The sequence below is a fragment of the Scyliorhinus canicula genome, chromosome 9, assembly GCF_902713615.1.
Source record: "Scyliorhinus canicula chromosome 9, sScyCan1.1, whole genome shotgun sequence".
In the NCBI taxonomy this organism is placed as follows: Eukaryota; Metazoa; Chordata; class Chondrichthyes; order Carcharhiniformes; family Scyliorhinidae; genus Scyliorhinus; species Scyliorhinus canicula.
In genome coordinates, this window is record NC_052154.1 from 3,395,510 (window position 1) to 3,407,872 (window position 12,363).

At 45.3% G+C, this 12,363-nt stretch overlaps 1 protein-coding gene across 2 annotated transcripts in view; it reads right to left on the reverse strand.

The window, feature by feature from the left end:
* LOC119971062 (transcription initiation factor TFIID subunit 4-like) overlaps positions 1-12,363 on the reverse strand; it is a 365,388-nt gene that overhangs the window by 304,051 nt on the left and 48,974 nt on the right. For both annotated transcript variants that reach the window (XM_038806198.1, XM_038806199.1), the window contains exons 3-5: positions 3,973-4,104; positions 829-1,029; positions 644-688 (exon numbers count right to left, since the gene is read on the reverse strand). In XM_038806198.1, coding sequence (XP_038662126.1) covers positions 644-688; positions 829-1,029; positions 3,973-4,104 — 378 coding nt within the window. The remainder of the gene's footprint in view (positions 1-643; positions 689-828; positions 1,030-3,972; positions 4,105-12,363) is intronic.

Here is a 12,363-nt window from a genome sequence, read left to right on the forward strand (position 1 = left end):
GTCCTTCAAAAAAAATAGAACGGCAAATTATCTAAAAGGAAAGCAGGTTCAAAATGCGTCAGGGCAGAGGGATCTGGGTTTCTTTGTTCATGAAACGAAGCAAGTCAGTATGCAGGTAATCGCAACATGTAATTAAAAAGGCAAATGGAATTTTAGCGTTAATTGCAAAAGAACTGGAGTATAAAAGTAGAGAAGTGTTGTTGGAATTGTATAGGGTGTTGGTGAGACCACATCTGGAATATTGTGTCCAGTTTTGGTCTCCTTATTTGAGGAAGGATGGGGGGGCATTGGAGGCAGTTCAGAGGAGGTTCACCAGATTGATTCCGGGGATGAAAGGGTTGACGTTTGAGAAGAATGGGCTGAATGGCGGAGCAGGCTCGAATGTCCCATTGTCGCTGGGTGAAAATCTTGGAACACTCTCCCTAACAGCACTGTGGGTGTACCTACACCACATGAACTGCCTCAGTTCAAGGCGGCAGCTCATCACCACCTTCTCAAGGACAATTAGGAATGGGTAATAAATGCTGACCTTGCCAGCGATGCCCACATCCCGTGAACAAACATTTTTAAAAGTCACTGCTAGTTGAGATCTCTGCCACATGCATGGCAGCAGCCTGAAGAGTGGCAACTGAGGTGAGATTACCTGTCCAGCTCTTGCCAGGGGTGTAGAACGTGGCGCCATGGAGACCTAGAGTCGGGGAGGAGACAAGAAAAACACAAATACCATTTATCACATTCATCACCTCATCTTGAATCTCTTGAAGAAAATTGCTAATGTCAATTTTTAAAAAGCGTGTTTCTCAAAGAAAACACTGTGACCCCAATGACCTGAGCAACTGTGGGTGTTCCTGACAGGGGGGAACTGGATATAACCGGAGGGTGGACTTGCACTTGTGTCTTGGTTGCAGACTGGGGCTGAGGTGAAGCGGGGATCTGCGTTGGGGCTCGAGACAGGACAGTGGGATGGCTGCCTGCACCAGATACAGTCGTTGTGTACACAGTCTGGGGAGCACTGGTACGGCCAGATACCTGCAAGAAACAACAAAAGTATTCTCAGCCAAAATAAAAACGGAAAATACTATAAGCACTCATTAAACCTAGCAACATCGTGGGCTGAAGGGCCTGTACTGTGCTGTACTGTTCTATGTTCTAAGTCTAGCAACATCGATGGAGGGAGAAACAGATTTCAGATTGATAATCTCTTTGTCAGAACTGATCAGAGCAGAATTGTATCATTCAAGCTGCCAACTCACCAGTTTAAGGGAGCGAACAGGGTCTTGTTTGCTGCTATGATATGGAAGGTTCTATCGCCAAATTTGCAGATGACACTAAAATAGGTGGACAGTAAGTTGCAATGAGGAAGTAAGAAATTTACAAAATTATATAGATATGTTCGGTGAGTGGGTCAAAATTTGGCAGCTGAAGTTTAACGTGGATAAGTGTGAGGTTATCCACTTTGGTGAGAGAAATGGAAAGGCAACTTATCTAAATGGAGATAAACCTCAGGGTGCTAAGGTGCAGAGGGATCTGGGTGAATCACAAGAAACTAGTCAACGGGTACAGCAGGTAGTAAGGAAGGCAAATGGAATTTTGGCCTTTATAGCTAAAGGAATAGAGTATAAAAGTAGGAAAGTGTTGCTGCATCAATACAAGGCATTGGTGAGACCGCACCTGGAGTATTGTGTAAAGTTTTGATCCCCTTATTTGAGGAGGAATATAGTTGCATTCGAGGCAGTTCAGAGGAGGCTCACTAGACTGATTCCAGAGGTGAGGGGCTGATCTTATGACGAGAGATTGAGCAGTCTAGACCAATACTCCCTCGAGTTTTGAAGAATGAGAGGAGATCTAATCGAAGTAAGGGGCGGCATGGTAACAGTGGTTAGCACTGTTGCTTCACACGCCAGGGACCCAGGTTCGATTCCCCGCTGGGTCACTGTCTGTGCGGAGTCTGCACGTTCTCCCCGTGTCTGCGTGGGTTTCCTCCGGGCGCTCCGGTTTCCTCCCACAAGTCCCGAAAGACGTGCTGTTGGGTAATTTGGGCATTCTGAATTCTCCCTCTGTGTACCCGAACAGGCACCGGAGTGTGGCGACTAGGGGATTTTCACGGTAACTTCATTACAGTGTTAATGTCAGCCTACTTGTGACAATAACGATTATTATTATATGTATTTAAGATGATTAAAAAAGTATTGACAAGTAGACACGAGCGGATGTTGCTGCTTATGGGGCACTCAAGAGATCATAGTTTAGGATAAGGGGGAGCAGATTTAAAACAAAACGGTAGAGAAATTACTTCTCTCAAAGGGCTGTGAATCTGTGGAATTTACTCCCCCAGAGAGCGATGGATGGCGAGTAAACTTCAGGAAGAGATAGACAGATTTTTACGGGTTGAAGGGTTCTGGAGAACGGGCAGGAAAGGCAGAGAGAAAATCAGGTGATTGTATTGAATGGCGGAGTGGACCTGGGGGCCGAATGGCCTACTCCTGCTCCTAGTTCTTATGTTCCCTGGCTGGGAAGTTTTGAACACAGTATCACAGTTCCAGAATAAGATGGCGACCAGTTAGGGCTGAGATAGTCAGGAGGTTACAAATCTTTGGAATTGTCTACCCCATAGATCTATGCATGCTTGATTGTTGATCATATTCAAGAGAGAAACTGATAGATTTGGGGGGTTTGAAGGGAATTAAGGGATGTGAAGATGGAGCAGGAGACTGGAGTCGTGTTACATCAGCCATAATTTTATTGAATAACCAAGCAGGTTTGAAGGACAGAAAGGTCTACTCCTGCTCTGATTTCTTCTGTTCCTGTGCTCTACTTCTGGCTCATCTTCGTTTTCAGGATGTAGGCATCATTGGCAATTATACATTAAGTTGAGAACATGTGGTAGCTAATCTTTGTGTGGCAGGTTAATGTCTTGCGAGGCCACTTTAAGGTGCTGTTAAGAGTCAACCGTATTGTTGTGGGACCGATCCACATATAATAAGACAAGTTAAATTCAGCAGATTTACTTCCCAAAGGACCTTCGTGAATCAGTTGGATTTTTCACAGCAATCTAACATCTTCCTCGTCACTTTTTTAAAAATAAATTTAGAGTACCCAATTCATTTTTTCTAATTAAGGGGCAATTTAGCGTGGCCAATCCACCTACCCTGCACATCTTTGGGTTGTGGGGACGAAACCCACCCAAACATGGGGAGAATGTGCAAACTCCACACGGACAGTGACCCAAGGCCAGGATCGAACCTGGGACCTTGGTGCCATGAGGCAGCTGTGCATAACCACTGCGCCACCGTGTTGCCCTTCCTCGTCACTTTTAATGAGACTAGTTTTTCTCATTTGCTGATTTTTTAAACCCAAAATAAAATTCTCGAACTGTCCGAGTGGGATTTGAAACCTTGCTCTCTGGATTAATAGCCCTGTAATAAAACAACTACACACAAATCAGGAACCAAAGATTAAACTTTGCCGTACCAAACAGTATTCAAGTAAAATCCCTGAAAAGTTGACAAAAATGGAGCTTTGTCCTTGCTAGATTGTTTAGGCACTTTAAGTCCTTGCCATCTCCCTTGGAGTTGCACACAAGAGATCAGAATCAAGTCTCATCTTCAGAGGAAGAAGAGTTAGAAGGCGAAGGGTCATTGGGACAAAGCACGTGTTATGATTCATCCTCCAGTTTGAAATCACACTTACTGCCCTTATTCTTATATTTTCATTACAATTTTAATGGAAACTTGCAATAAAACTGTCACACTGATCAATAGATTTTTGGTGGGGAAGCGCTTCATAGGAGAGAGAATCACGGTAAATAGATGGGGTTGAGATACAGATCAGCCCTGGTTGAACTAAATGGCTTCTTCCTGCAGCTATGTTGTGTGACTAATGTGAAGGAAATGAGAGCTGTCGGGGGGGGGGGGGGGGGGGGGGGAAATCACCCTTAATAATATCCATCATGCATGCTGGCATTGAGCTTACCAGGGTGGGAGCTGCCGTGTAAGCAGGCTGTGAGGCAGTGACTGATGCTGTGGTTACCGGAGTGGCTGCAGGTTGAACTACTTTGGCTTGTACTGAGTATCCTGGTCTGCTTGAAGAGATGGTCACGGCCGGCTGAAACCACAGATGCCAGTTAATAGAATGAAGCACAAGACCCCAAACCATTGGGAAACACAGGCACCAGAACCCATGAATACATTTCTCTGGTGCATTGAACCACAACTTCCTTGTAAATCTCATCTCTTTTACTCTTCACAATTTTGAATTCCCAGACTCTTTACCCTGGTCTCCGAATGAAACCTTTTGTTACATCCGCCCACGGTCACTACCTTTTGTCTTACTACAGGCTATTTGGTTCTGTGTCCGTCAACATCCCTGGTTTTAAGTGGTAGCCCTGCCACAAAGCAGCACAATGAGCTGCCAGAGGGGCTGCAAAAGGATGGGATGCCACTTCCAAACCAGGATAACGGGAAGGGCATGAAATTTCCAGAATACCAAGAAAACACCGGAATTAAAATTGCTTGCTTGAACGTCAGGGAACAAAGGTAGTTCCAAATAATCTATCATTGCATTTGTGGGTTTTAGAAATAAGGCACAGCTGTAAATAAGTTTAATTTTGTGATTTTGAATTTGAGAAGGTTAATGACTTCAGTTTGGTTTCAGATGCCTGTATGACATTCAGGGTTTACGACCTGAAAGCAAACAGAGTAGAAAGGAAAACTAGGTTGTTGCTAAGCAACAATGGGCCACGGTTAGGAAGAACTTTTGAGTTTAGTTTTAAGTTGGACCCAGGAGAACCTGGACAGGACCAAGGACCACGGCTGACTTCCCAAAAGAACAAAGCAAAGTCCTGAAACCAGGGAATTGGGAAAAAGTATGTCTCAGGGAGACAGTTAAATTAAAGGAACAAATAACAACAAGTTAAGGCGGCACGGCGGCACAGTGGTTCGCACTGCTGCCTTACGGCGCTGAGAACCCAGGTTCGATCCTGGCCCCGGGTCACTGTCTATGTGGAGTTTGCATGTTCTCCCTGTCTGCGTGGGTTACACCCCCACAACCCAAAAAGATGTGCAGGGTAGGTGGATTGGCCACGCGAAATTGCCCCTTAATTGGAAAAAAAAAATTGGGTACTCTAAATGTATTTTTTTTTTAAACAGGTTGAACAAGGACTTGTTGGGTAAAGTTAAAGTGAAAAGCAGAGAAAGTGCTGTCAATTGGAGAACTGCAGTAACCAGATTTTAAAGTGATAAACCAAACATCTGAGGGGAATCAAAAGTTTGGTGACACATTAACCCTGACTGTGGAGCAGTAACGTTCTGTTGACAGGGCTGCGTACACGAGCGATTATGTAGAAGCTTGATTGCATGTGGCAATCCAAGGTAGAGGAATACTGAAAGGAGAGATTGAAACCCTGGAAGTGAATCCTTGGTGAAAGCATTTGAGAGAAAGCGTAGTCCGAGAGAAGACTCCGGAAAGTGTGTTTTTCAAGAGAGGAGTTTGGAAATACTTTTGTGGAAGTGAGAGGCCAGTTGGGTCAGTGACAAGCGTCTGGCGAGATCTGATGAGAAAGCCACAGAAGTTGTTTTGGATGGAATCTGTGACTTGGTTTCAGGGTTTGGTGTGTCTGACCACAATTGGCCTATTGGTTTACAGGGACTGAGTACTTCCTGAACATTAGAGTACAAGATATTTTTTTGTAATGCTGTGTTACCCTTATAGGTCTGTGTACATCTGTGAAGAGATGGGTGTGGTGAAGGAGCAGTTTATTATAGTTAATCTCTTTATGTTTAATTGATGTTTTTTTAAATTTAAAGTTAATCGGCAGTCCTGTAACTCTGTTCATCCACATCTCTAAATGAAACATAGAAGTTATAATCTATCAAGCCAGGGTTTTGCTCCGACCCTGACTGTCCAATTGGAACAATTACACTGTCACCTTAAAAAGTATTCAGATTCCTCTTGGCATCACCATGATTCTTCTGTCTGAGCTATCAGGGGAAATTAGTAAAGTATGAACAATTTACCATCACTCTCCGTTTAATAACTTGCGTTTATGATTGTGTCCAACAGGTTAAGATTCTACCCTCAAATTCCAGAGCAGCTTTCCTTGCCCAGCCCTCCCATAGTTACAGTTTGCTGACACGGAAAATGGTGCAATAGGTCTGACTACAGGTTAGCCAATCCCGTGTCGATATAATACACCAATTCTCATCCTGCGCAGTAACCTTCAAGTAGCATCGTCGAATGGCTTTTGAAAATTTAAATTCAATACTTCTACTTGTTACATCCTCAAAGAATTAGGGTAAATTTGCCTTTCCTTTGGTACAACCAGGTTGATTCTGCTCGATTGTATTCTGATTTTCGAGATGTCCTGCTACTGCTTCATGAATAATGGATTCAGACTTGCAGTACTTTCACCTCACACGATCAAGCGCCCAACTTATAAACTTCACAATTACCCAAACACGGTGGCAACAGGAAAATCCACTCTCTCTCATTACGCCAAGTGTTTCGAACTCTGCTGTTCCACTCTGCACAACAGACCCCAAACAAGCACATTGCACCAACACCGAATGTAAAGGCAACACGGTAGCACAGTGGGTATCACTGTTGCTTCACAGCTCCAGGGTCCCAGGTTCGATTCCCGGTTTGGGCCACTGTCTGTGTGGAGTCTGCACATTCTCCCCGTGTCTGCATGGGTTTCCTCCGGGTGCTCCGGTTTCCTCCCACAAGCCCCGAAAGACGTCCTTGTTAGGTGAATTTGATATTCTGAATTCTCCCTCTGTGTACCCGAACAGACGCCGGAATGTGGCGACTAGGGGATTTTCACAGTAACTTCATTGCAGTGTTAATGTAAGCTTACTTGTGACAATAAAGATTATCATGATATTATCTTCCACGGAATGGCAATTGTGATTGTCGCTCCTCTCCTGTTTTCCTACGTTAGTCGAGAGCTCCACATTTATTGGGAAACTTCCAAGCCAGGCCAGCTGAGCAATCTGCAGTGTAGTTGCTCCTGGAGGCCTTCAGTGGGTAATCAGGCGGTTGGGGTTAATAATAACAATAATCTTTATTGTTGTCACAATTAGAGGTACATTAACACTGCAAGTAAGTTACTGTGAAAAGCCCCTAGTCGCCACATTCCGGCGCCTGTTCGGGGACACAGAGGGAGAATTCAGAATGTCCAATTCACCAAACAAGCACATCCTTCGGGACTTGTGGGAGGAAACCGGAGCACCCGGATGAAACCCATGCAGACACGAGGCGAACGTGCAGACTCCGAACAGACAGCGACCCAAGCCAGGAATTGAACCCGGGGCCTGCCGCTATGAAGCATCAGTGCTAACCACTGTGTTAGTCAGGGGTGGAGGGGTCTGATCAGGGGGTGAAAGAGATGGGGGGGGGGCAGTGTATCGTCAGATGGTCCAGTGGGGAGTTGGCAGCGGATGGTTGGTAGTTTAGTGATCTTGGAGTCAGAACTGGTTTTAATTTATCCGATGTAAGTATTCTGCTAAGTGAGTCATAACCAGCCAAAGTTAAAATCAGATTTTCATAGGGTCCAGATGTTGAGGTTTCCCAGGCAATTCCCATATGTCCTTGCATGGGGATTTTCAGTGCCTCTTGGGGGCTACCTCGGGGCTACAACCCTCCGGCAAATAGAAGGTCTGGTCAATCATACACCTTTCCATTCTCGTCCACAACGCAAGCCTCCTCTAACCAAAATTGCTGCACCAAAGTGAAAAACTATCCACACGTTGAATTTTCACTCACTCCATCCTTCCCACGTGCTGCAGGACACGCAGACACACACAGACACACCCTCTCCAACTTGCATACTGTACTCCATCCCAAATTACTCCATCCCACAGCCTTTTGATCTATTGCCCATTTGTGTTTTGCAGCAGACACATCCTCCTCAGTGCAACATACACTCGCTCCAGTTGGCAGGCGCAATGTAGGCAGGCCCAGTTGTCTGCAATGCCTGTAAAACACACATTTTTCTCAGACACGGTTTAAATTCAAACTGTTTTTCCCTTTTTTCCCCAACTGACACATTTTAGTAAGGTGGGGATGAGTTGCCTCCAACAGGGATTATACAGTCATTCGAAAAATGGGTCTGAACAGTGTTGCTCCGGTAACCATCTCCAGAACAATCCATTTGTCTGGAGGCGATTTTGCACCTTGGGCACTAGATACAAATAGAAAAGGCAACTGAAGAGGGAGCTCCTTAACCAAATGTCAATCAGCTTTGCAGGAACAACAACTGACAACTAAACAAAGCTGATGTGCTCAGAAAGCTTAAGATTTTTCAAAACCTTGCGTCAAGGGGTTTTTCACCACCTGGGTTCAAAGTGCGAAGCCTGAGGTTTGATGCAAGTCCGAATGAATCAGAGAAAATGAGAAGGAAAAGGCTTGTGACGGACAGACACAAACAACAAGGGCTCAAAGCCTTCAGTATTGACCAGCTTGTAAATTAACAAACAGAATCCCAGCCACAACTGCTGTTGTGCTGGGTCTCAACACAGAGCAAACCTGCTGGACTAGTTTGTCCGTGTGTTTTGCCAGTGTTGTACCTCAACGCAAATCCAGCGAGGTTACCCTGAGGGCTGCTGCCAAACCCCTGGAGGAACAGACCATGACTCACCTTTCAGTTACCAACCTGTATTTATCAAACTGTGCTAACATGTTCAAGGCCTTGATTATATTGTTCCCCAGCCTTCTAAATTCAAGACAATGCAATGCAACCTGTCCTCATTATTTAACCTGTTACGCCCCAGTATCATTCTCCTGAATCTCTTGTTGCAGCTATTCAGAGGTCAATACATCCTTCCTGAGATTTGAGGGAATAGGAGCTTCTGCATCAACGGCGAGGGCAAAAAGTCTAGCGTTTCACCTAAAGGATGGCACCTCTGACAGTACAGGGCTCGTAAAGGACGACACCTCTGACAGTACAGGGCTCCTTCAGTTCAGAACTGGAATCTCAGGTTAGATGACCGGTTCAAATCTCAGGATTGGTGGCATTGTCATACTGGGCTAGTAATCCAGAGGCCTGGATGCCCAATCCAGAAGCAAGGCTTTAAATCAACCCCACCACAGTAGCTGGAAATTTATTTTCAGTTCATTTAATGAATCTAGAATAAAAAAGCTGTTAGTGATTATTTAACTTCCAGATTATTTCAAAACACCTGGGTTTGTTCATTCTTACCTGGTCTGGCCTATATGCGACTGAATAAGTGACGAGAATGAATCCACAAACTGACTCAGGGCCAAGTGTACCCCTCACTGACCCATGGCTGACACAGAAGGCCTGCAGATGGGTGGGCACAATGGATTGAAGATCTTCTCCTGCCTGACACTGTTGCTGTCCTTGTGTATTCAAATCATGTTCCAGAAGGCCTTTAACCTTGTCATACCTTTTCCCAACTTGAAACATACTTTACACCTAGCCTTTTCTTCCTCCCAATCTCTGGCGTCTTGTATAGAAGCACATATAGTTAATTTTTCAATTATTAAATCTCTTCATCAAATCAGTACCTTTTTGTGATGCGGTGGTTAGCACTGCTGCCTCACAGCGCTGAGGACCTGAGTTCAATCCCAGCCTCGGGTCACTGTCCTTGATGAGTTTACACATTCTCCCCGCCTGCGTGAGTCTCACCCCCCACAACCCAAAGATGTGTAGGGTAGGTGGATTGGCCACCCTAAATGCAACCCGACCTAACCATTTTGGGCACTAAGGGGTAATTTATCATGGCCAATCCACCTAACCTGCACATCTTTGGACTGTGGGAGGAAACCGGAGCACCCGGAGGAAGCCCACGCAGACACGGGGAGAACGTGTCTCACGCAGTGACCCGGGATTGAACCCGGCTCCTCAGCGGCGTGAGGTAGCAATGCTAACCACTGCGCTGCCAACCCGCCTTTTGACCTGTATTACAGCCACGGTATTTATGTGGCGAGTTCAGTTCAGTTCCTGATCAATGATAACCTCAGGTTGCGGTTGGTGGGGGATTGAGCCATGGCAATGCTACCGCTGAAGATTATTTGGTTATCGTTTGTTGGAGATGATCATTGCTAGACATTCGAGTGGCAAAAATGTTATTTGCTACTCGTCAGCCCAAGCCTAAATTTCGAAGGGGTTTTGGTGAGCTCCTGCAGTGCATCTTGTAGATTGTACACACGGCTGCCACTGAGTGTCTGTGGTGTAGTGAGTGAGTGTCTCAGGTGGAGTACTGGGTGCGAAACAGCTTTGTCCTGGATAATGTTAAACTTGTTGAATGCTATTGAAGCTGCACATAAAAGGCGGTGGATGGTTCGATATTAAAGCAAGCACATCAGGAACTGAATCTGCAACTTCTGGGTTGTGCAACTCAGATGCCCAACATTTTCACCAAATAAACCACCCTTCACAACTCACAGAAAGGTGACCCAATTCACCGTTAAACGTGCTTTGGAAAAAGAGCTGCGGTAACACAAGCTTCAGGTCGGCCCCACAGTTCACCAGAGGAATTCCTGGACATCCCTGGAGCACCACCAACAGGAACCGAGAAGAACTGCAGGCCTCTGTGTGATGCATGTTAGCTCAGTTGGCTGGGCAGCTGGTTTGTAATGCAGAGCGAGGCTAACAGCGCGGGTTCAATTCCCGTACCGGCTGAGGTTATTCATTCTCACCTTTGTCCCTCGCCTAAGGAACAGTGATCCTCAGGTTAAATCACCACCAGTCAGCTCCCTGACCTCAAAGGGGAAAGTAGCCAATGGTCAGCTGGGACTGGCAATTTTACTTATTTATTAATGCTAGAGTGAGCTTTGGATCTGACATTTGAAACTGCAACCTCCGCAAAGGGAGAGAAGCAGAGTTTAAAAATAACCTGCTGGAGGACAGAATAATGAACTTTTGTTTTAAACAGATGCAATAAAGAGTGTATTGCACTGGGGTGGCAGTGTGGCGCAGTGGTTCAGTGGTTAGCATTGCTGTCTCACGGCGCCAAGGACCCAGGTTCAATCCCAACCTCGGTTCACTGTCCGTGTGGAGTTTGCACATTCTCCCCCTGTCTGCGTGGGTTTCACGCCCACAAGCCAAAGATGTGCAGGGTAGGTGGATTGGCCACGCTAAATTGCCCCTTAACTGGAAAAAAAAAGAATTGGGTACTCTTCAAAAAAGAAACAACATTCTACAGTATTGTCCTTGTCTGATTTAGCATTAGTTGAATGCTAAATCAACAACTTCAATTTATGTAGAACCTTTAACCTAATAAAACATTCCTCAGTGTTTGACAGGAGCCTTATCAAACAACATCTGACGAGAGGGGTCACATGGGAGCAGCTGTGTTTTCACGAGCTTTGGCACTAATAAACCTTTAATCCTTTTTTTAATCCTGGTGCACAACCCATAATTATTTGAGAGAATGGAGAACTCTTTGACAAAGTCATCCAGACTCGAAGCGTTCGCCCCGTTCTCGCTCCACAGATGCCGTTAGTCCTACTGAGATTGTCCAGCATTTTTTTACTTTTGTTTCAGATTCAGCATCCGCAGTAATGTGCTGTTACCTTAATTATTTGATCCTGGTGTGTATAACCTGTGCTATATTTCTGGAATGCCCTGGTTCAAATTTGGCGGTGGGGAACCGAGTAGGATCACGGAAATCCTTGTTTGATTGAGGCAGTCAGAGGTGACTGGGGTGGGGACCAGCTGGCAGTGGCTGTAAGAGTATCCCTGTGGATTTCCTAGTTCCCCTTTCTTTACTTTTGCTGTTCTCATTTTGATCCATGGATGCTTAATGGACATATGGAGTGAGGAATTTAAAAGTTACAACAGAACATTCTTACAGACTTCGGACAGCAAACGTCAAGACTTTATGGCACCCGAGAGATCGGTGGGACTCGGTTCAATCGGTTGTCTGGTGGCCAGTGAATCGGCCAAAAGATCACATTCTGCTCGGTACCAGGCAGTGATGGGATTCCGCCTGAGTGGGATGATTTTCAGAGGGTGTGGGGAAATAGTTGGGAGTCCCGGGTGCTCAGAGGAAAGAAGCTTCTCTTTCCCTCCCCCGTGATTTCTCCAGCAAAGCTGCATAGCTGCACAGAGACCTGAATAAATCTACAGTGACAGCCATTACAGACCGGAAACCAAAATCTCAAACTGAAAGCCTAAATTTGAGGAAGGTGTGCTGTAAGACAACCATCTGAATCAAAGACTTTTATCCCTTTAATTTATTTTACCCTCCTCTTCTCCCCTGTGTTTGTCTGTCATGTGTATGTGTGCGCGTGTGCGCACATAGAGTGTGGGACGTGTTTAAGTGGGGGAATTAGATAAGTTACCCTGTTGTATTTGCTGCATATTTAACTATAGTTATTGTTATTATAAAATTAATTGTG